Genomic DNA, 24,090 nt, shown 5'->3' on the forward strand with positions numbered 1-24,090 from the left:
TTATTTTCTGTTGAAGTTGTTTCCATGTTTATGGATTTCAATTGCTTCCCTAATAATTCTTTTGTGATATTCAATTTTCGAGGCAAGGAATTGTGTATCTTGGAATTTTATCTTATGATTTTCATTTAACAGTCAGACATGTTCAGCTATAGCAAACTTGTCTGACTGTCCTAGTTTGTAGTTTTGTTTGTGTTCCTTAATCCTAATCCCTATTAAATGTTTTGTAGTACCGATATGTACTTTCCCGCAAGAGCATGATATGCGGTATATTCCTGAAGATGTTTGATGGTCTCTCCTCTCTTTGGCAGATCTGAGACTGTGTTGAATCTTCCTTGTTAGTATAAAGACAGTATGGATGTTATGTTTTATCGGTAATCGGATGCTACCGGTAATATATGGGAGAAATGCTTTACCAATCGTGGGCTCACTAGGTGGATCTTTGTTATTAGTATGAGGGGCTCATTTCTAAGCTTTTGTATCCGTTGGCCTGTAGTGTTTTTTCTAAGTGTTCTTGTTCTTTAGCGAGGTGGTGTTTGACACATATCCTTTTGGATCGTTCGGTTAGTGTTTTGATAACCTCTTGTTTTTGTCTAGGATGGTGGTTAGGTAGTTTATGTATGGTAGATACCGATTGGTATATACTGTATGGTCTAAATATTCACTTAAGTTCCAGTCAATGAGTCCTTAAACAGGATATTAGAAAGATTCCCTCCAGATATAGTGGAACTTTTCCGTATGTGCCTTAGTAAAAACTATTTCATTTGGAATAATATTAACAGACTGAAGGATTAGCAATGAGCAGTAAATAGTCCAGTGATTGTCTTGATGTGCTCATAAAAGGGTCGTGAACAACAAACATTTTATTTTCTTGTCTACGACACCGTTAGTCTTGTGTTTTCCTCCACATTTGGAAACATTTTCCAGTGTATTCTTTCTGTTAAATTTGGAAATCGTCCTCGAAATGATCGATTTGATTAAATTTAAATCAACTGGCATTTTACCCTGATTTTTACGACTCTGGAACTTTCCTACAATGTGTTGTTTAATTTGTATCGATAAATGGACACCTCTAGGCATCTTTAGCTGTAAGGAAAGATGTCGGACATGGAAATAAATTATAAAATCAACTGTATTGAATATACGATTACGTGTTAGAAATTAAACGTTATAAAAAACTATGTAAATAAAGATATTCATATATAAAGGGAGGAACGAAATGTTTAGACACTTAATAATTATAAAATTAATTTAAATTAAAAAAAATCGTTCTTTTAATAAAATGATTATGCTTTTTAATTTGTTGTACTACATATGAGTGATAGTGTATAGCATATCTAAAAAAATTAATAATTTTTTGTGATTGTGCTTTAACACTCCTGAAATACGCCATAAAAAAGGAACAATTGTCCAGTGAAAAAGAAGGATATCAGATGAAAGTGTAACTGGTACACGAATAAAGCTTATTCGTATAATTATAAAGATTTAAAATTCACATTTATTACAAAAAATAAAAAATTATTCATAATTACACTTTATTATTACAACAAATCATATATTCTATTGTAAAGAAATATTAAGTAACGTTTTCATTTTTATTGTGGTTTAATAAACAGATCCTAAAAAATAATTGATTGAAAGTTAACCCCCCAACAATTCGAATTGAAATCCAAATCGGATTCGGAACAAACGAAATTATCCCGTGTATGTTTATATTTATTTGCCATTCCGTCGTCGTTAATTATCGGGTCGTAATTGAAGGTGGGCGGTCTGTTTACGACGTTCATTAGTGCGCTGGTCTTAATTGTTTAATTTATAAGAAAATTATCAAACGCCGGATTTATTTAATGGCCGTATCAAGGAAATCTTTGTGTGTAAACAAGTTTACTCGGCGACAAATATTTTATGCACGTGACGTGAATTTTACTCCGGACGACTTTAGTTATATTGGGCTGTCGCTGAATTATTTCGCCGTCTGAGCAAACGAAACACTTTTTACCATTCACTTGAATCGAAAATCTCAATTTACGTTAAACAAATAATTGGTTTTTAGCCATTTGAAAAGTGTCATGACCACGTCAAAAGTGCAAAACAGCAGACACCAAAATCGATGATTAATTAAGTTTATTTCTCAGGGTTATTTTAGTATAAAGGGGCGTGTGTCCCTCTAGAGTTGTGCTATAAATAGACGTGGGTGAGGACTGTAACATCTGACGTCAGTATCATGCAGTTTTACAGTTTTACTGTAATTGTTTTTCACATTTATACATGTCTGACATGTTGCCAACAAGGGTCAAGCGCAATTTTCCTCAATTATTTAATTTTCGTGATTAACATCTACTTTATGTCTACGCTGTTCTATTAATAAACAAATCATGCGGCGATAATTGCCGGATCGTTTTCGTTGTCACTGCCTCGATTATATCTATCGATTAAACTTTAAACATTTCGTTATGACGGCCGCAACTCTTCCGCACGCAGTAGGCATTCGAACGCAATGCGGACAATTTTATTTATAAAGCTCACCGATTATAGCCGCGAAGAATTAAACGCGACGGATTAGTATAAACTCCCAATTTAAATATCGTTCAGCCGTGCCGGATCCTCTTACTTCCATTCTTTCGCCTCGAGTGTCGGAGATCTCGGTTAAGAGGTAAATGAACCGGTCGCATAAATGTCCCAATTATGATCCTATTTCCCCTAATGACTTTCAAATTAAAGGCAGTTCTTTGTGGAAATTAAGCCAGCGTCCGTTTCGCCGCTCCATCTGAAGAACGGCGTCGTTGTCGCATCCGGTTACAATTTGAATTATCACTCTGCAGTAATGCCGTGCCGTTTCCACGTCTGCTGCCCCCTCGCCGCCACCGTATACTTTTAATAGCCTTAAGTGCGCCTTTCTATCGGGTCCCAATTTGCTAGTTACACTTCCGCCGAATGAATAATAATTGTGTTTGTTCTTGCAAAATTCGTTTTCGTTGTTTCAACTTTCCGGGGGAGTTGCGAGCGTTCGCGACCAATTTCGTTAGCGTCGCGGGGAGTTTGTCGACTATAATCGCGAAATTCGAATACATAATTTAATTGCGAGACGTACCAGTCATATTAGTATCTAATATCTTTCTTGATTGTTATCAAAATTGTTTGACAATTGAGAGTTACTCTCAAAAAATTATTACATACTTTTAAGTTTATTAATCGATAAAATTTCTTTACATAAAATATTTGTTTTAATTACACTACTCAACAAATGTAAAGTATTTTGATGATGAAATGCGAAATCTTAACCACGTATATACACTGTTATATTAACTTTGAAACATTGTATATGACTTTTAAAATGTGTCTAAACATGTGCTCAGGACTAAAGGATGAATTAAAGTCATTAAATCTAAAAAATCAGATAGTTGGTTCTCTTACAAAGTTAATTAACCTTAACATTATAAATAGTATATTTACAGACTTAATAATTATTATATAATTACCTTGATAGAAATAATGTTTTTTGCTCAAATCAAGATTTCTTAAGGGGATGTCAACATTTGATGCTGTTGTTATTGAGGCTTTTGAAAATAAAGCCTATTACTATGCTTCTTTTTTGGACTTAAGTAAAGCCTTTGATTGCGTATCATATAAGATTTTGTTGCGTACATTATTTTAATATGGTTTTCATCCCAAAACCACTAAGCTCTTAGGATCTTAACTGAGCAATCGTGTCCAAAAAGTTCGTTGCAGCGATGAAACGTTTAATAAAATAAGGATATCCAACGGAATTCCTCAGGGATCGGTCCTTGAACTGCTACTATTTTTGGTTTTTAATAACAACCTTCACATGTTCTTAATTGAGTTGCATGTTATTCTATTCGCGGATGATATCCCTTTGGGATTAGAAACATCATCAGTTAGGGATGGGGTAAGTTTTAGATAGTATAATTTATATTACTCTAAGCGTTGGTTTAATATCATTTAAATGATAGTAAAACGGTCAACATACTGTTTACTCTTAACTCTGAGAAATTGACTTAGTCTTTGCTCATAACACATTTCCAGGTGATACCTTGGACTCGTCACCGCTTTGGTATAAACATGTGGAATCAGTTGATGGTAACTCTGTAGGAATATATACCTGCTGAGATATTTGTCTCGCTGTCTTAGTCTGTTTTGAGGTTTGCTTATTATGCACTGGTCAATTCTCATTTCTCCTACGCGGTTCTTTTTTGGGGACACTCATGGACTTGCTTATGGAGAAGATTGCAAACTTTGCCAAGTCTATACATTTTTAGGTCTCTTCGATTTGTACACGAATGCAAGCTAAGTTATCAGACACGTGGATCGATCCATGACCACGACATTAGGACTGAAAATCTTGACTTACCGAGACTAAGACTGTCTCAATTTTTTTTGAAATAAAATTTTCTTCAGTTAAGTGTCTGATTGTCGAGAAATTTGCTAGTGTTGTAAGGGATTATTAGTTGAATACGTGTTTTTACTCAATAAAGACATATTTTTTTATAATTTTAATGATTGGATTGCAACCTAGTTTTAAGATAATTAGTTTTATACATTGTGACCCGAATTTTAAATGTATCCAACTGTCTGACGTGTGTAAACTATAACTATAACTGTAACTATGGTAATAAATAATGGGAAACTTAAGGCTGAGAGTTACATTTTGGACATTCTAGAAGAGCATGTCGTGCCATGTGCTCCTGTAGATCCAAATTTTTTAGTAATACAGGATAATGCTCGACCACATCAGACCTTATACCAATAGACCATAACTGGTATACTCTTGGAAGACATTTAAGGGACCACACCATTTTCGAATAACTTAGAGGATGTGAGGCGTCTACTACTCGAAATTTGGGGAATTTTGACCTAAATGAAATTCGAACCCAGAAATTGTGTATGTGAGACTATCATTCGTTATAGAGGTGGAAACATTAAGCTGAAATTTTTATTTTTGAAAACACAAATTTTGTGTAATATATTAATTATTATTATTATTATTGGTGTGGCGAGTTAATTTCTTTAAATAGTGTATTTCTCCCCGTATCTAATGCTTTAACAATTTTTCAATCAATCCAAGCTTCATATGTAATGGAGGTAATAGAACATTTATGAGTTCAATAAGAGGTATATTTTTCACGTTAGCTTGGCCTGTAATAAATTGATGGTTGAGGGGAGGCTACTCTTTTACTTTGTAATGGCTTTGTGTTACTCTACTGTCCCAAAGACACAGAAAACAGTAATGGTTAGTAAATATCCACTGAAACTTTAGTAACAACCCTATGACTTTTAATTTGAAAATAATTATTTTTGCTAAAAAAACAATCCAAAAATCTCACTTGGACGTTTTTACCATCATTTTGGGTTTTAGCGACCTACAATTGGTAAAAAATCACCCTCTTACACCATAATCGCAAAGTGACTATGTTATTAATGTATTATTAATTACAAATTTCTTAATTAATAAATTGAAAATTTATTTATTATTTATAAATTATACGAATAAGATTTATTCATGTATCAGTTATAATAACAATTGATTTCTTTCTTCTTAACTGGATTTTATTTCAAATTATTTCAATTTATTATTTTTTATGACCCGTTTGAGTTGTTTATTAAGCCACATATTAATTGTATCAATATTATAAAAATAATAATCAACACTATTATTGAAGGTTAACACAAACCTAAATTAAAATCCAGTGAAAAAGAAGGAAATCAGATGTTGGTGTGACTGATACACAATTAAAACACATTTATATAATTAAAAAGATTTAATTCATTAAGTTTTTACTAAAATTTATATTTTGTGAAAAGAAATTGTGCCATATTGGTTTAATAAACACATCAAATTAATCACGAAAAATATTTGAGTGAAAATTAACTACGATTCGACTATAAAATAAATCCGTCATTTTCTTTTAAATTCAATAATTAAGACCAGCACACTAATGAACGTCGCAAACATGTCGCCTCCATTCAATTACGACCCGATAAATTCCGTTGCCGGAACGGCAAATAAATATAAACAAACGCGGAACAATTTCGTTATCTTCCGGACGTACCTGCAGCCCGACGACCGGATTATTCCGGGGACGTTTCCATTCAGCGATTATCCGCGACCGAGATCTGCGAAAATTGCAACTGCGAATTTTAATGGAACGGTCCATTTTTTAATTACTTTGCGTTCATTTAAGTAATTGTTACCGTGTAATTAAAATGTGTGTTTTTATCTGGTCGCGCGATTGTGGCCAGATAATTATAATAATTCGGTTAGTTCCCCGCCTACGTTTTGTTGTTGGTTTTATCCAACGTACACACGGGTTCGGTCGGGGCACGTAAGTTCTTGGTAACCAAAGACCGAACTGCTGAAACAACAACAAAGTACAACAAGGATCCTGTTTTTGTTTACCTTGTAAACACCAGACACACTAGTGTTGCAGACAAAATGGTGAGCTGCTGCGACAATGCGGACTGAGACTTTTGCATTGCCCGGTGTAAATCGTTCTGTAAAAAATTAAACCCTTATTAGTATTTCTTAGGTATATATTTGATGTGACAGGAAAAAGTCCCAATAACTCGACTAAATTTAATGAAGCGTGAATAAATTTTCTCGCAAGTAAACGAAGATGAAACGCGTGGGAAAGTGTAATTATGTTTTCATTAAGCAGGTGCTTTGTGTCCGCGTAAATTTTAAGCCCCATCAATTGGGACCGCAAAACATGCATTGGTGATTGAAAGTTGAATGATGCAAAGGCACTAAATCCCCTTTTTTCCATAAATAGCTACTTAAAAACGCAAACGCTTAATAACGCTTGAACTTTAAACAAATACGCCATGCATAAAGTTTTTTCTTTCTCCCGTTAACTTTAAGATTAAAGTCTCTTAGCATCAGTGCAAAGCTTACGACTCGGTTCCAGTTAACAGTACAAAGGTTGGAAAATAAAGCAAAACCATGCACCTTTGTTACCGCAACATAAAACATCGGATCTGGGTCAAAAGAAATTTAATCCGGACTTTATTTCGCAACCTCGTTGCATTATTAAGATCCGTTAAGATTGATAATGTGCAGATTTGATGGGTCCGTGTACCAATTAGCTGTGCACCGAAAGTTGAATTCAATTAATCCTGACAGTAGTAAAATTCCTTTCGGCATTCCGAATGGAGCCATAAATAAGAGGACGGGTCCGTGTTTCCAATTAATCCGTGGATTTAGTGCCTTAATGTATGTCTGTGGGTATAAAACTAGTTGACATTAATATGTAAATGTTTCTGCAGATACACTTTCAATACTCGTTTATAGTTTACTAGTTTACAATTTGAAAAATATCTACCCTTTATATCCCACTCTTCCTATAAATTTTGGTTCTATTTGTTTTACATTGAAACAATGAATTTTTGTTTTCTTGTTTCAATTTTCGAAGTTGTTTCGACATTTTTGACTATAACTCGAAATTTAATTGACCAATTTGGCTACATAAGCATTCAAATTAAAGGTAAATGAACATTCCACAACGTTCATTTATATAATTTTGAGATTAGTCCAATAGTTCAGATGTCTGCGATTTTAATAATATGATAAAGTTTATTTTTCAGGCAAAAATCGATACTCATAAATCGTGCTGGAAGTTTTATGAAAAAAATACACTACTAAAAATGAAAATCGAACGATAAATTATGAAATTATAAATTTGGTTTTTGGTTAGGTTTCTTCTCATTTTTGTTGAAACAATTGAAATTAAATCTACCTTTGGTATAATAAAACTGTACCATAAATAATTCCGGTTTCTTTTTTTATCTATTATTATTACCGTAATCAATTTTTCAAATGGAAAACCGAATGTGAACTCCCATCATGGCTATATCCCAAAACCAGTTATACAGTCGCTCCTTGCCTTTCATTTATTGGTTAAACACTTCTCAGTATTCGTCACTTATATCGCCCAAATCGACGAGAAAAAATCCAAGTGCTAATTCATCAAAAAATTAGTTAGAAAACAAAACAAAGATGGTGAAGCATTTGTTGACTTGAGATCCATTTTCAGGGATTTTTCACGCACTTGATCTGTTGAAGCTGCAGCGTGGAATTTGTTGAAGCTTGTTGACAATTTTCTTGGCAACCATAAAAGCCTAAACTATAATGATATCGTTGACGATTTGCTGAAGAATTATGAAGTAGTGAGCATGTGTTTTTTAATATCACTTTTTCTACTTCATTCATAGATTTTAATTATTTTATTTTTTTCGGCTGATGTATATATTGCAATGTTTGTTAGCATTTGTGTACATTTGAGAAACTGGGCTTTTTAGTACAACATTGGTTCTGTCTCTTGGTTTGGTGAGAGAAACGCTGCTTCTTGAATTAAGTCTTGGCACGTTAAATCCAATATTGGCTAGTACACAAGAACAATCAATTTTGCCATGTAGTATATTGACAAGATACGTTCTCTTGTTGCTAGCAATAAGTTCTTGCAGTAATAGATAGTGATCGGTGTTCTTACCAAAGCTGAAGTACTTAAGGTGTCTTCGTTGAATAGATTCCAGGCTAATTTGATGGCAAGTATAAATGAAATTCCAGACAATACTGCAATACTCCAATTAGCTTCGTACTAATGCAGAAAACAGAATCTGTAATACAATTTGATCACAGTTTTTGTGATAAAGCCATGATGGCAGATCACATTAGATTTCTCATACAAGCAGATTATTGGAAGAATAGAGCCAAATCGGTGAATTAGATCTCGAGTTATACACAAAAATGTCGATGCAACTTCAACTTCAAAAATAAAAATCATAGTGGGACATGAAAGGCAAAATGGCCCCCTAAACCAGTATATTATGTGGTTTTCCTAAGATACTTACGAACATATTTTCTAATGAATGCTTCGCTAACCAACAATTTAGAAATACGGGGATGAACACGTTCCTCAATGGAGGGTAAAAAAGCTGTAACAGAACAAACATCCATTGAATTAATAAAAACAGTCAAAAAGGCGCCTGAGTCATACTTACTGTTAACGTAAACGGAATTGTATTCATTATTTCTAAGATGAAGTGAAATGACAGCAGCTGTTGCCATATGTTACCCTGGAAAATAAAACGCACGAATGAACGATACATCTCTGCACTTGATACGGTTTCGTCTGCGGATGCGGCGGCGAGTTTCCCGGATGAATAATTCATCCCCGCGATGCGGTTTAATATAAATGGAGAGCGTATGTAGATTATAATTATTTTGAAATGCAACGCGAAAAGGTTAAAGTTTGCGAAATAAGACTTGAAGACGAGTTCGTCCGTCGTGTTCCCGTAACAACATTAATATCGGTAGACGCTTCAGAAGCAACAACTCCGAAACAGAAAAAAAGCCACTTGTCCCGCCGAGCCGTTCCATTAGCGGGAGCCCTAAAATCAGGACGGAGTACAGTAAGAGAGACAAAACGATGCTCCATCGAAAGATTATTTAATAAAGAGGCCCGGATGTCGGCGGAAGCCACACACGCATCCCACCTTAATGATCTCATCTTATCCTCGAAACAAAAGCCCCGGCCGACCACTCACCGCCCAAATGAAGTGTCTCCGCATTTTCTCTTCCCACATAGTTTCACATCGCGTACAAACAAATTATATTTCTGGTGGCTCACAAATGCGATTACCGAAGAACCAGATCAGGTTCCATCGGCGATGTTTTTCGACGATGTAAATCGTGCGATATTGAAATTGATCACGTTCGAATTGTGGCAAAGATCAAGGACGGCCGGCCGCCCCCGAACAACAACGCAAATGTAATTTATGAAAGGTGTATGCGGGGCGTCGCGACGTGCGTTGTTGTGTCGGATCCGTCGTTTGTTAAAAGGACGGGATCGACGTGTACAGATGTCCGTCAATTTAGAAGGAAGATACGGACACGGATCAGAGGTCAATCGATCATGTTATACCGGCAATTTCTCGCTTGGCTTTACCTGAATTTAATACGGGCTTTATTTTAAAGTAGGTATTAGTGTGCGGGTACATAAAATGTGCGGGGCTACACAGAAGTTTTCTTTTTCTCTTTTTTAAGGTTTTCTCGGTTTCGAAAGTCTTGCAGTACGCTGTAATTTGATTTTGTAATATAATAAAAAATTGTTGTTTTTGTACTACCTATTATTCCACATCAGTAAATAACTCATAATAAAGCATGATAAAAATGCTTTAAGATTATTAAATTGAGAATAATAAGTTACAAAGAAATAGTAGTAAAATATATTCTATATATATATATATATATATATATATATATATATATATATATATATATATATATATAACATCAACAAATTTCAAAAACCTTAATAATAATTTTTCAAGAGATAATTTTAATAGGTCGCATATTCATATTGGTTTATTTTAATAGATATTTAAATTGTGCTTTTTCTTTTGTTTCAAAATACTTTCTAATCAATTCTCCTCATCTCAGTTTTCCTTTTTTTCTTCAGTTCCATATGGCAAAATCCATATCTCGCCATTATTTGATCATATAGAAAATTTCTATTTACATTTTTTGTAGAAAATTAAATGCTCTACAAGAAAGATTCCTTACAATTTTTTCTCTTACTATTTAGGAGGTAGGAGGTCAAAATTTGAAAAATTTAACTTCCAAATTTTATTAATCATAGGTAAGTAAACATTATAAAATGCCCAATACATATTTTTGTAGGAAATTAAACGCTCTACAAAAAAGGTCCCCTGTGATTAATCGATTACTCTAAACGTTTAGAAAATATTCGCATTCGAATCCCATGTGTACTGATTTTAATAGTTATTTAACATAATAAATATTTTAAATTTAGTCATGAATTTTGAAAATATTCACAAAAAATTGAGTTTATTTTGACAGAATAACAGTATCTAATTTAGTTATCTTTTATTTCGAAGTAATCAATTTCTTAACAATATTTTCTTTTCATAATTTAATATCGTTATTTAATATTTTTCAACGAGTGTATTTAAAATGTGACTCAATTATCTTTCCACAAAATTTAAAATTGAATATTTTTAATTTAGTTTAGTTGGTAACCACCTTTTTGGTAACCTCTTTTTTCATATCTGTGTTTCTCGTTACTTTTCTACATTGCATACATAGTTTTTGAAGCTCCTGAGTTGTCTCTTTTTGTATATAAATGTAACCAAATAATTAAGAGGTGTGTTTTAATATATTTACTTACTTCATTATTATTAATTTTTAATGATATTTCTTAAATAAAAAAACATTTTTTTTTCTTAAATAGATAATGAATTATCTGAATTCATTATCTATTCATAATTAAACGGATGCGAATATCTTCTAAGTGATTAGAGTATTTAATTAATTTAGCATTTAATTTCCTACAAAAATATATGTTGAGTATTTTATAAAATTTAATTATCTACGATAAAATTTATAAACAACAAAGAAATTTTTATTAAATTCTTCAAATTTTGACCTCCGATATCTTGTAAAGGGCAAAAGTTATGAAAAAATTGTAAGTTACTTTTTTTATCGAGTGTTCAATTTCCTACAAAAAATGTCAATAGACATTTTTTGTACGTTCAAGTAATGACGAAATATGGATTTTGCCACAGGGAAATGAAGAAAGAATGGATAACTGAGGAGGACTTTTCCGATTTTTTTGGCTCACCGAAGATGATATGAATATTTCGTATCATCAGTGAAAAATAGCTTCGAAATTTAAAGTCATTAATGAACAGTAGAAATAGAGGAAGTTCGAAATTTGAACTTTGTGGCACGCCTGAAAGAGGAATAAGTTGAGGAGAACTAAATTATTAAATGCTACTTATTGTTTACTATTGGAAAAGTACGAAGCAAAAAGACCTATCCTCTTTTCGTTTAAAAAAAGGACAATTAACCATCGAGGCTAAAGACTATTTTGGTGAACCATTCTATCTTTGATGTCCTATGTCTAAGTAATAGCCTGAAAGATTTTTAGGCCTTAATCAACTAGCAACAATCCTTCATATTACTGTTACTATGTAACCTGATAATGACTTCTCAGAATGCTATTAGTTATCCACCTAGTTCTCATAATTATTTGGACTGTATACCTGTATTGTCTAACTTCTTCAGAACTCCTTTCATTGCACCGTTGAATAATCCTCGTAACCATAATGTGACAAACCTTCCTCGTGAAAGATTATTCGTAAACGTGTTTCATTAGTTAATGGATAATCCGGACATTTTTATGATTTTTGAACTTCATTAAATGTTTATTGTTACACAGTTAAATGCTTCTTTTGATTAAAATTGAGATTAGCATATAATTGTTTACACTTTTGGCTTTTTAATTCTTTGACCCAAAAACTTCAAAGGTACTGTTTGAATAAAATTTAATTAAAGTAAATTGGTCATTTACAGGGTGGTGCAATACTTTTGAAACTGAGCTTCAGTATAGGTTGATTTGGGGAGTTTCCATGTCGTTAATTTGTTGTTGCCGGTGTCTGAAAGTAGGTTACTACTATTTGAGGGGATTATTGATTATTTTTCTACTACTTCGTTGATAGTGGGCCACATAGTAAATAACAATGACTGAAGACAAACGGCGCAAGCAGCAGTGCTAGTCAATCGATACACCTGTTGACGCTCTTTTAGTTCCATGCTATGAAGTTTATGGAAATTTTTTAAAGGACATTTGAATTCGTCCGATGCAACGAACAATTTTGATAAAACGCACTTATAAAACGGCGGAATTGTTGCTTCAATTTTTACAATTGTGTATAATTTTCATTAAATTTTAACACAACCCAGTAATAACAGCCCCAGATACGCGAATAAAGCATTAATTACGATATTAAACCCGTACACCATAACCCCGACTAAATGGAAATCGTATGTCAAGCAAGCTTCATGACACAATTGTAACCGAATTTGTTGAATTATGCACATAAACCGGGGTCGTAAAAAAAATACAAAACCCATCCCCAACTACACAATACAAACAAATCCTCTCCATTGCATCCCCGGCTGCGATATTTACGTTCCCGTTGATATTTGCGTTCCGTCTGGAGATTAAATTTTTGCGAGGAGTTCTTCGAACTCGAAACAGCGGGACGGTTGAACGCAATTCTTACGATGCGGGAATAAGGTTTATTTTATATTGCACGACGTTAACGCAATCCTGGAACGGATTGCTTGGCGGGATACCCGACGATTTGGAGTTGGAGATATTAAAATTGTTTTTATTCGTTTACCTTGTATCCGAGATAAGCTAGTAAGAGAGCCTCGGTGAGGCTGATTATGGCCAGGATGACCTGCACGATCCAAAGTTCGAGGGGGCGGTTCACCCACAGAATCGCATCCCAATTGATTATCGGGTTTTCTTGAAATTTTTCTTCTGTCAAGTTGGCTGATATGATGTATTCGGTTTTGTTTCCCGGCGTGCATCCATAACTGTAAACCAAAAATGCATTCTGAAATCCATCGTAATTTACTGAATTGTGAATTGTGTTGAATTATTTGTGTGAGTAAATACGCTAAACAAATTGTTGTTTCACATAAATTATTGTCTAATTGGTGCATTTTAGGTTGGTACATATTATTTATTGCCCAATTTCGATTTTATAATGATTACCATGAAATGAATTATTATAAAATTAACTAACTCAATGAAAAATAATTGTAGATAAAATTATTTTAATATATTTAGTAATAAATCAGGTGCTTCAGTTTAATTTCATTCGAATTAATAACGGTGCAGTTCCACATAATGACAATTTGTGTAGCTCATCACACATAAGCGTCTGCTGTCAGAACTTATATTATGTTGCACATATTACAACATTTAAGCTTCAGAATAAATAGTTTGTGTATAAGCCACAAAACAGTTTATGAACTCATTAAGTGAGTACCAAATGACCTTTAATAAAGTTTATTTAAAACACACATCATTTTCAGCAGATTAAACAAATATTAAAAAAACTCTTTTATAAATACTGTTGAGCTTCGATATCTTAAAAACTATAAAAAATATTATTAATAAAAATACCCCAGAGAAGAAGGGAAAGAAAAAGTTCCTATAAGGGCCCTTAAGAGATTTAACACTACTGACAACAGAAAATTTAATTTTTCTTTTTAATGTACCAATTAGATATGTACTTAATACATTTGATTGTACAAGGTGTTTCTAAAATAGGTGAAAAACACAAAGAAAGGGACCCTGGGGGTCTAAGTTCATTAGTTTATCAGAAAAATCTGTTTTTCTACGCCATTTAATATTTTTTAAAATATGAGAATGTTTAATACGTCCAATAATGAAGAAAATCTAAATAAATGTTTTTTTCATGGTTTATTTTAATCTTATTTTCGGTTTTCAAAAATTACTTAACCATGAAGAATATTTAAAGCCATTAAGCTTTTCGCATTCTTTGCACAATTCATACAAATTGATACTCTTGATTAATTTTAATTATTACAGCCGTTTTTGAGATATTTCAGTTTTAATGTTTGAAAAAAGACAAAATTAAGAACGTGATCTAAGAAAATAACCGAATCTCTTAAAATAAAGTTGTGGTGACATGTTAAACATTAAAAAATGTTTAACATCAATTTGACTGACGACAAGTCGATAAACTTAGAATCAAAAGAAAGAGTTTTCTTTGATCCATGCCCTTTTTACATCAGTCGTTACAGACACTGAAATGACATAATTTTATTTTATTTTTCGTTTTCCTTTCAAAGTCCTTTAAAAGATTTCTTCAAAAGGAGATTAGTTATTCTAAATTGTCACTTAAATGCAATGACTGATCAAAGGAAGTTATTAAGTTACGGTTGACAACGGAATTTGGGATTCCCCTAGAGTTCCGAGAAATATTTCATTCAAATTACACTAATTTACAGCTGTTTAATCTTTTATATCCCACGCTTAATATTTTTTATAGAATTATTTTCAAAAATGGTTTCTTGAAAATTTGTTGAAGTTGCAATGATATTTTGGAGTATAACTCGAGATATAATTGACCGATTTGTCTAAACAAACTTTGATTTGTGATTTCTATAACTTCCTGCACGATATGTATTTTCCGCATCATTTTTTCATAACAACAGAATGTTATTAAGTTATTAAAATCGCTGTTAACTGAACTGTTGGACCAAGCTAAAATTTATTAAAATGAAAGTCATAACATATTTATTTATCTTTAATTTGAATGCTTGTTTAACCAAATCGTTTAATTAGATCTCGAGTTATATTAAAAAATTTCAGAGCAACTCCGGAAATTAAAAAAAATATTACAAAAATTTATTGTGAATTTTTTAGGTATAACGGTATATAATTTATTTTTTTCAGTTTGTAAACTAGTGTCACCAGGACACCAGAAGTTAGATTAACGAATTAGATTTAATAGTGAATAGTGAATTAGATTTAAAATGACAGACTTTTATTTTAAAAAATAACGAAAAAATGAAATAGATGTGATAATACTTCTGACCTTTAAAAAAAATATGATCAATTGCATTTGGAAGATTGAAATTCGTGTAGGAAGCAAAATTGTAATTGGAGATGAGTTACGTGTTTCATATTGAATAAATGTGAGAAGTGCTCACATACAATTTTTGATTTCAAAAGAATTCACATCGCTTTCATGGATGTAATAATTAAGACTGAAATTATAAAAACATATTTTTCAAATGAGGTCATTTATTAAAAAAAAATACGAACACGCCGACAATACGGATATTAGAATCCATATTAACAAAACAATTTTTATAAACACGAACTCGTGCAAGCCATTCATATTAAATTGTAGGGAAAAATATAAAAATTCACTTACCATGCTGCATAAGTGGGATCGAGGTCCGTAATCACACGTATTATGTACAAAATGCATGTCAGCAGCTTAAAAAATAAATTTGCTATTCGTATCCTAAGACCTGCAACAAGAGAGAAATTCCGGGTTAATGTAAGTACACAACTATCGATTGGATTGACCGGATTAACCGGAAATGTAGTTTATTTGCGGGAAATTGAGGTAAATTATAGTGAATTTATGCTGCACTACCCCCAAAATGAAAGGGAAGAAACATAGTGACATAGTTACGTTGATTGATCCAATTAGTTTTAATAACAAATTGCACTAAATAAATAATTAATAGCGGCAAAAATAAGTACCAACAAAAAAATATTTTACTTTAAAATAATTTGTTAGTATTGTCGACAAAACAATTGTTGGATTTTTTTATAAAATGCTTTAAACTTAATTAAATCACATGTGACGGTCAAGATCGTATTCGAGTAGGTTCTTCGGTCCGCTTACAAAGGATGACCGGATAGTCATTCATCTTCATGTAATTGGAACTCGGTGGGATATTGAAAACAGCAGCTTTGCCATTGAAAGTTGACAATTTAATTACTTTTACTATGATACGAAAAGCACAAATCAGAATTTCGCAAAAAAAAAAATCGAAGTTTAATCATCGATTGACTGAAAATAAAACGAATTTTGTTGAAATCTAAAGGTATCGACTTTCGCGCTCGAATATTATTAAATCTTAATTGAGCACCGGAAAGTTTTCCGAAGAGAAAATTGAATTGTTTAATGCAAACACAATTTTGCAGGTCGTTAAAATTCTACCCCGGTTTAGTTCAGTTGGTTTATCCAATAACGAGTTACGAACAAAACGTTGGATCATTTCAAAGTCTTTTGTATAACTTTACTATAACGTTACTACGAACATTTTATGTGGGTGTCAATGTGTGTACAAAGAAAAAGATCAAAGGAGATTCCGGGCAAATTTTACATTTACCACTTCCACATGTCTTACAAACAATCCTCTATCTGTTTGAGACGATATAACGATTATACTAATACTTACTAGATCTTTGATTTTTGATGAAGTACAACTGCAGTCGTTCCTTAAAGGTATTTTCATTGACGTAGTATTCGACTCGAACCCTGCAACAAAAAGATATAAACGAATTAGCACCAGAAAGTTTCGGTTCAACTCCCAGACTGACGTTCGGTAAATGCTATAACAAAGTTTTATAACTTTATAAGCGAAATCCTATACGGTATTGATGAGAAACCCGCCGCGGGACCGGCCAAACTTGTTATATATTTCGGGAGACCGTTTTCGAAAGCTAATGTTCTACTTAAGCCCGTATTTCGTACAACGATAAATATGTTTATGGAATTTGTGGCCTCGTATCGATTCGTACATTAAACGATACCCTTTATTTTATGTCTTCATTTCCAGCACCGGGCCCCCCAATCTTATTTTCCATTTGCTAAACCAGTGCGCAGTTTTTTCTTTATATTAATATTAGAGACGTTCGACAGGAGTTTTAAATTTTAACATGTTTGTTTTATGTTCCGCAAGCATCGATCTTGTGGGAATCCGATTTCACATGCGTCTCTCGACGTCTCTCAGGTCATACCGATGAGAATTTTTTCATCCACGATTTCATCCGCCTCTTTCTGGATGCGGTTACTTATCCGCATGGATGTTTTTGAAATGCAAATGTGAACCGAGTACAGTTTTCCTTTTGAATGACGGTTTTATAACTTTATTATTAGTTGATTTTTTTAAATGCTCCTCTTCAGGCAAATGAAAAATGTTTTACGTTGCTTTTTTCACAGGTATAATTATCACAAAAAATTTGAAATATTTAATATTGCTTTTTTATAAAGTAAAAAGTATAAAATACGTTATTTGATTAAAGTATTATTAATTTATGTTGACCATTGATAAATTTCACAAAATTTTGCTATTTTAGTGAATATGGATTTTGTTTTCAACATACAAAAATCCACAAATTATCTCCTTTCAATTAGGAAATAATAGTAGGAAGATTTTTATTACATACTGAAATTTGCCTTTAAAATAAATGAAAGAGCTTCTAAGAGCTTTCTACAAGAAATAATAAAAAAGAAACATATTTATTTTGAAATTTTTGTTGTTCACACAAAAAAGTGGATTTTTTATTACGTCTAGAAGATTGAATACAGCTTTATAAAATTCTAGGTAGAGAATATTATATAAAATTTATATTTATTCTACAAATTATACATTTTTCAATATATTATCAAATGGTACAAGTACATCCTGAGGACGTTTCTAAACCTAGTCATATGGTAATTTAGTCATAATGTAATTGAGTCATTTAGTAATTTGGTCATAAGGTTATTCGGTCATTAGATAATTTGGTCACAAGATAATTCGATCATTAAGTAATTTGTCACAAATCAGTTTGGTCACAAGGTAATCAAGTCATTAGGTAATACGGTCATTAGATAATTTGGTAACTTGAATACAAGGTAATTCTGTTTACTAAAAAATTAAAAAACGTAAAATTTTGTTTAGTTTTTATATAAATTGTAAATCACCTTTATTTGCTAAAATTAATTCTATTAAATGAATAATTATAAAAATATCATATGGATATATTAAAAAAATATATCCATATTTTAAATTTACTTATCAAAATTTACAAAAATAAATAAATTTTACTCAAATATATCGATTTTAGTGGTGTTGTGTATGAATGAAAATATCGGTTTTCTCATTTGTTTATTAACGTAACTAAATTTCTTTGTTATGGCACAAAACAATTATATAAGACACCATTTGTACAAAAGTGACATTATGCTGTTTTTTACTAATAATAACTAAAATTAAGTGATAGTCAGAGACCTCTGTCAGGTAACATTGTAGTGGAACATTGGACAAGTGGAATTTGAAAAGCTTATATATATATATTTATATAAATTTTATGGCCTTATTTCATATTAATTATTTAATTATTATCTATTGGGTCATTAGGTAATTTGGTAAAAAGGTTATTCGGTTTACTAAAAAATTAAAATTTTTAAATCATCTTTATTTGCTAAAATTAATTCTAATAAATTAATAATTATAGAAATATTATATGATCTTAATTATATTAAAAAATAAATCCATATTTTAAATTTACTTATCAAAATTTACAAAAATAAATAAAATTTACTTAAATATATCATGGTGGAAAGTGGAATTTAAATAACTTGAATTTTGATCTTTTATTTATATAAATTTTATGGTTTATTTCTTATAATAATATTAGTTTAGTTAATATTAAATTTTCAATTAGGATATAATAGCAGGAAATTTACATTATATAATTGAATTTAAAATAAAAAAAAGCTTTTAACAATAATATTATGAAATTTTTGTTATATAAGATCAAATAAATAAGTTCTGTTAAATATCAGATTTCATAAATTTTTTAGAAAGAGTCGGACATATCAAAATTAATTCTATACATTTGAAAGTGCCTTTATTTAATTGTATCTGTCAACCAGGTTATTTTTATGCAACCATCCATTCAAACCCGACGTAGTAATTAAATCTGAATTAAAAACGTTTTCCATAAACCATAAAAATACATATTCAGTCTATGAATATTTGTAGATGATTTTTAATACGCGTCCGAAACAATGACTGTTTCCAGTTCAATTAAACAGTCACTAAACTGCTCGAAACGGCTAAAATTATTTTAGCTTAAACTGCAGTTAAAACCATATCAATATATCGCTTTTATTGAACACAAATTGCAGCGCATAAACACCGATAACGGAATTAGGGAAAAAACGCATTCGCCGAATTTAAAACTGTCAGTTGAACCGGACATTCGTCCATTATTTTCAATTTCGTCGATCAATAGACGAAATTAAATCAGCGTTGAACAATATGATTTGTTAATAGGCGTACATCGCTGACAACTTGTCACCTGTACAATTCGCTTATAATTGAATAATTGGTAAACAAAATCGTGCTAAGGAATTCCTTTCCCGGAAGTAGTAAAGGGAAACTTCAGAGCTAATAAGTAAATTCCTGGTTTTCCCCGTATTAATTGCCCGAATGAGATTTATAGCATTTTACAGTCGAATGTCGCAATACATCAAACCACAGTCGAACAAATGGGTTTTGTGCCAGCACCGATAACGTCAGTTTTAGCACATCAATCCTTTAAAACGTCGATCAATTATGTATCCCATGCATTTTAAATTGTCTAGCATTTAAATTATTTAAAACCAGAGCAAAAACCCAACATCTCCCGTAAAAGTGTACATTAAATGTAATCATGGCGTGGGTTAATTGGGCAATCCTTTCGACACTGCTCCAGTATTAAAACGTCAGCCGACGTGTCCGACCGGAGTTAATAATTATTTTTAATACCGCGAACGAAATTTTGATGGTGATGCACCCGTGGCCGGGAGGTTAAAATATGTTTACCAGTCAATCAGTGATAAAAATGGTGCGGTCGGGCGTAATTAATTCGAAACTGCCAGCTGCTCTTGACAGTGGTCCATAATTTTCAATTTTGTGTATCAATTAAGTTTTTCGAAGTGAGTCGAAATTAAATCGGCGGGACCACAAAAAAAAAAACGTCCGTTTCAAATTTTAACATTGATTAATAATTGTCCCGCAATTTTTCACTCGACACGGTGGGATTAATGGTCTACATGTGATGCGAATCATCAATCTTCTCGAACGTACGTTATTTAATTACAATGTGTACGGAGTCTAAGATTGCTAATAAAGTCTGAGTAATTTTGAATTGATTTCCTTACCCAAATTTGTACTGTACGGCATTAGTTTGGAATTTATGTACCGTTCTGACAACAATTGGTGGTTTAAATTATTTGCGTTCATTTGTGAGACTACTCTTGTAAATGAGCTCATATGAATATTTTATAATGTGCATTTTCAGTCACTAGCTTTTATAAATTATTTAGTCTCTTAATAATGATTATTTGAGCATATAGATAATTAACTTATTGTTTGTAATGAAGAAACTTTATTAGGGATTATTTTATGTTGTGCTCTGAACACGAAAATCATATTATTTTTTTTCATTAAGGTAAATCACCTAGATAATGGCAAATTTGTGTTTTGTTTTTTTATTCTACTTAAACCTGTCTCCAGAACTAACGACAAGCTCTATTGAGATGAATATCATTCGTTAGAAAGAAAATTAAATTACCTGTTTACCTGTACATAATTCGTATCTAACAGAAGAAAAATAACTATGTAATAACAAGTAATAAGACTTCAAATTTCATGAAATTAGGATTTTTACGTAGTCCAAAAATAAAAATTCTAAGATAGAAAAAAGAAACCAAGATGATGAACCTAATGAAACCTAATGTTTGAGACTATTTTTTTTTTCAAAAATTTTGACAGATTAATGGTCTGATTAAAATATCTGTAAAACAATAAATTTTGACGTTTGAAAATTCATTTTTGGCACATTTAATTACGTTAATCAATAACTATCTCATAAGGAATCATTATTAGTGACCCCAACATATACAGTACAAAAAAAGACTCCCACCATGGGACAGACTGAACCTAATGAAAGCTAATGTTTGAGACTATTTTTTTTTCAAAAATTTTGACAGATTAATGGTTTGATTAAAATATCTGTAAAACAATAAATTTTGACGTTTGAAAATTCATTTTTGGCACATTTAATTACGTTAATCAATAACTATCTCATAAGGAATCATTATTAGTGACCCCAACATATACAGTACAAAAAGAGACTCCCACCATGGGACACTAAATTCAGACGGGTCAAACGCTTTTCCTATTGTATATGGGCTGTTCGTTATTTATGTTTAATTTTATGTATGTTAAAATATCTATAACTTTGTTATTTTCAATGGAACACTTTGTGTATTTATAGATTTTAAAATTCTACATATAATTTCAAATAAAATGGATGTAACTGCAGATCTGACGCGGACCGTATGTCCTATACTTAAACCCAAAAGATTTTGAGTTATTTTTTTCCCCAAAATTTTGGCATATTGATGGTTTAAGTATCTGTGAAGTAACCAATTGTGATGGTTAAAAGTTATTTTTGACATACACGTTAACCAAGGACTATCCTATAAAGAATCATCATTAGTGCTCACAAATTGATTGTCCATATTAAAACGTTATTTTTAATGGACAACCACGTATGTTTTAGCATAATTAGATTAAATATTAAAAAACTTTACAGTGGTTTAAGTATTCTCTATACATAAAATGAGTATTAACAGAGATTATTTAATTGATCAATGTTAATAAAATATTAATTAATAAATTATTAATGTTTTAAGCTTCACAAACTTATTCGTAAATAAGAAACATCCTGTATAATTTGTCAATATTAATAATGACTCCTTAGGGATGGTTCTTAGTTAATGTGTACGTCAAAAATGAATTGTTGAAAATTAATGGCTTTACAGATATTTTAGTTAGGCGATCAATTCGGCAAATGCCTCATGTTTCAATTAATTTTCATTGATTCTAAGACATATTCCTACTAAAATATTTAGTTCCAATTTCCAAATTCAAATAAAACAATTAAGATTTATTTTTTCTTCAATAATTTCTTTTTCTTCCCAATAAATCTAGTTAAACAAAACGATAAACAAAGTGAAAAGTTTCACCAACACAAGATTGAAATTGAAAGAAAATAACAAAGTTTAAAGGTCGACCAAATGATGGCAGACGATCACTGATTTCTTATTTGAGAATATTCAACCAATAGAAAATGTACGTAAAAGTTCAACTCAAAGCTCTTTACGTAGTTCGACAGTAAATTCAAATATTCGTTTATTTCTTTTATATCATAACATTTTCCTTATGTGTCCGATTTTAGTCTATCAGGACTTGAAATGTTTGTAATTTAATAAAAAAAAACACAAATTGAAATATTAGAAATATTTATTAAATTATTCAGATGACGAGTGTGACTTAATATCGTCAAAAATTGCATGAAATATGAACTTCCTGAAGTTGTAACTTAACGATTTCTGTTCCAATCGAAACATATTAGGTACCATTGGATACATATTTTATTTATCTTATTAAAATATATAATTTATCTCAATTGGACCAGCAGTTTATTCTGGAGACCACATTAAATAAAATGATACACGAAAAATTAATAATTTGCCATTATTCAATAACAAAAAAATTAGTAAATAAATAAATAAATAATGTAAAAGGAAACTTTCAAATTTTGCCTGTAAATCAAATGTAATTTACTTAACCCATGTTGCTTGCACCATTCACAAATTTTTAATGCACCCAACAACAACACGATGAAAACCCAGAAACATAATTCACCTCGTGAAAGCGCCAACGGAGAAATTACGGAAGATTTACAAAGACAACGTTAAGAAAACAAGGAGACGTCCGGAATGGCCGTTGGAACGACGTTAAAAGTATAAATTCTGGTCACGCCCGCAGTTCTCGATGTATTTGCCAAGTAACAAACAAACCAACCAGATGATGGTAGTTACACTCTGCGTGTAATAAGATCAGACTGTTATGGTCCTTTTATGCGCTTTTCTTCACATTTGTTTTTTATTTTATGTATTTGTTCCACGGATGCGATGCGTATTTTCTCCTTTTTTCGAGTCAACATCGAAATCTTCGATTACACCTCACAAGTTGTATTGTGTGTGGGTATTAAATAATATTCCTATGCAACACACGTCGTTATTTTGTTTGTACGACTGATACGGGGTCCATTAATATTGCTAAATAGATGGTATGCGGAACGAAGCTTTTAAGCCACAGAAACGGACGGGGCGAAATGTTAAGCCTTCTTTTGTGCAGCCAGTTGATTATTCAATTCGTGTTCATTAATCCTTTGTGAGTAAATTACGGCTAGTGAAGCTCGAAGGTCGGTTGCTCTTTTCATTCTGCACTCAAAACGGTTATGGAATAAACGGATAAATGCACTTACGTACATTTTCTATTATCTGCTTTTATTGTTGCGTTTCTCGTGGAGGGTTTCAAAAATGGCAAAACTTTCGGTGGGGCATCGTAAAACGTTCAGAACGTACTAGTAAAATTTATTCGAATTAAATACGAATCCACACTGGCAAACTCTTGTAGGCCTTTTTTATCGTACGAGGGTCCAAACCATCAAACTTTTCTCAACAAATTTATAACAGGCACAAGTAAGTAAAATGATGGATTATTAAAAATTATTATTGGCGTATCAGATAAATTTAAGCAGGAAGTTTTAGAGTTGTAGTCCTCGAATTCCCGCAGGAACAAAACGTATTTCAGACGCG

At 31.7% G+C, this 24,090-nt stretch overlaps 1 protein-coding gene across 1 annotated transcript in view; it reads right to left on the reverse strand.

Annotated features, from left to right (window-relative positions):
* Positions 1-24,090, reverse strand: part of LOC109602171 (potassium channel subfamily T member 2) — a 258,306-nt gene that overhangs the window by 29,837 nt on the left and 204,379 nt on the right. The window contains exons 3-8 of the mRNA XM_049962408.1: positions 16,841-16,920; positions 15,799-15,898; positions 13,222-13,420; positions 9,013-9,087; positions 8,863-8,946; positions 6,413-6,507 (exon numbers count right to left, since the gene is read on the reverse strand). Coding sequence (XP_049818365.1) covers positions 6,413-6,507; positions 8,863-8,946; positions 9,013-9,087; positions 13,222-13,420; positions 15,799-15,898; positions 16,841-16,920 — 633 coding nt within the window. The remainder of the gene's footprint in view (positions 1-6,412; positions 6,508-8,862; positions 8,947-9,012; positions 9,088-13,221; positions 13,421-15,798; positions 15,899-16,840; positions 16,921-24,090) is intronic.

This window comes from Aethina tumida, chromosome 2, assembly GCF_024364675.1.
Source record: "Aethina tumida isolate Nest 87 chromosome 2, icAetTumi1.1, whole genome shotgun sequence".
NCBI classification, from domain to species: Eukaryota; Metazoa; Arthropoda; class Insecta; order Coleoptera; family Nitidulidae; genus Aethina; species Aethina tumida.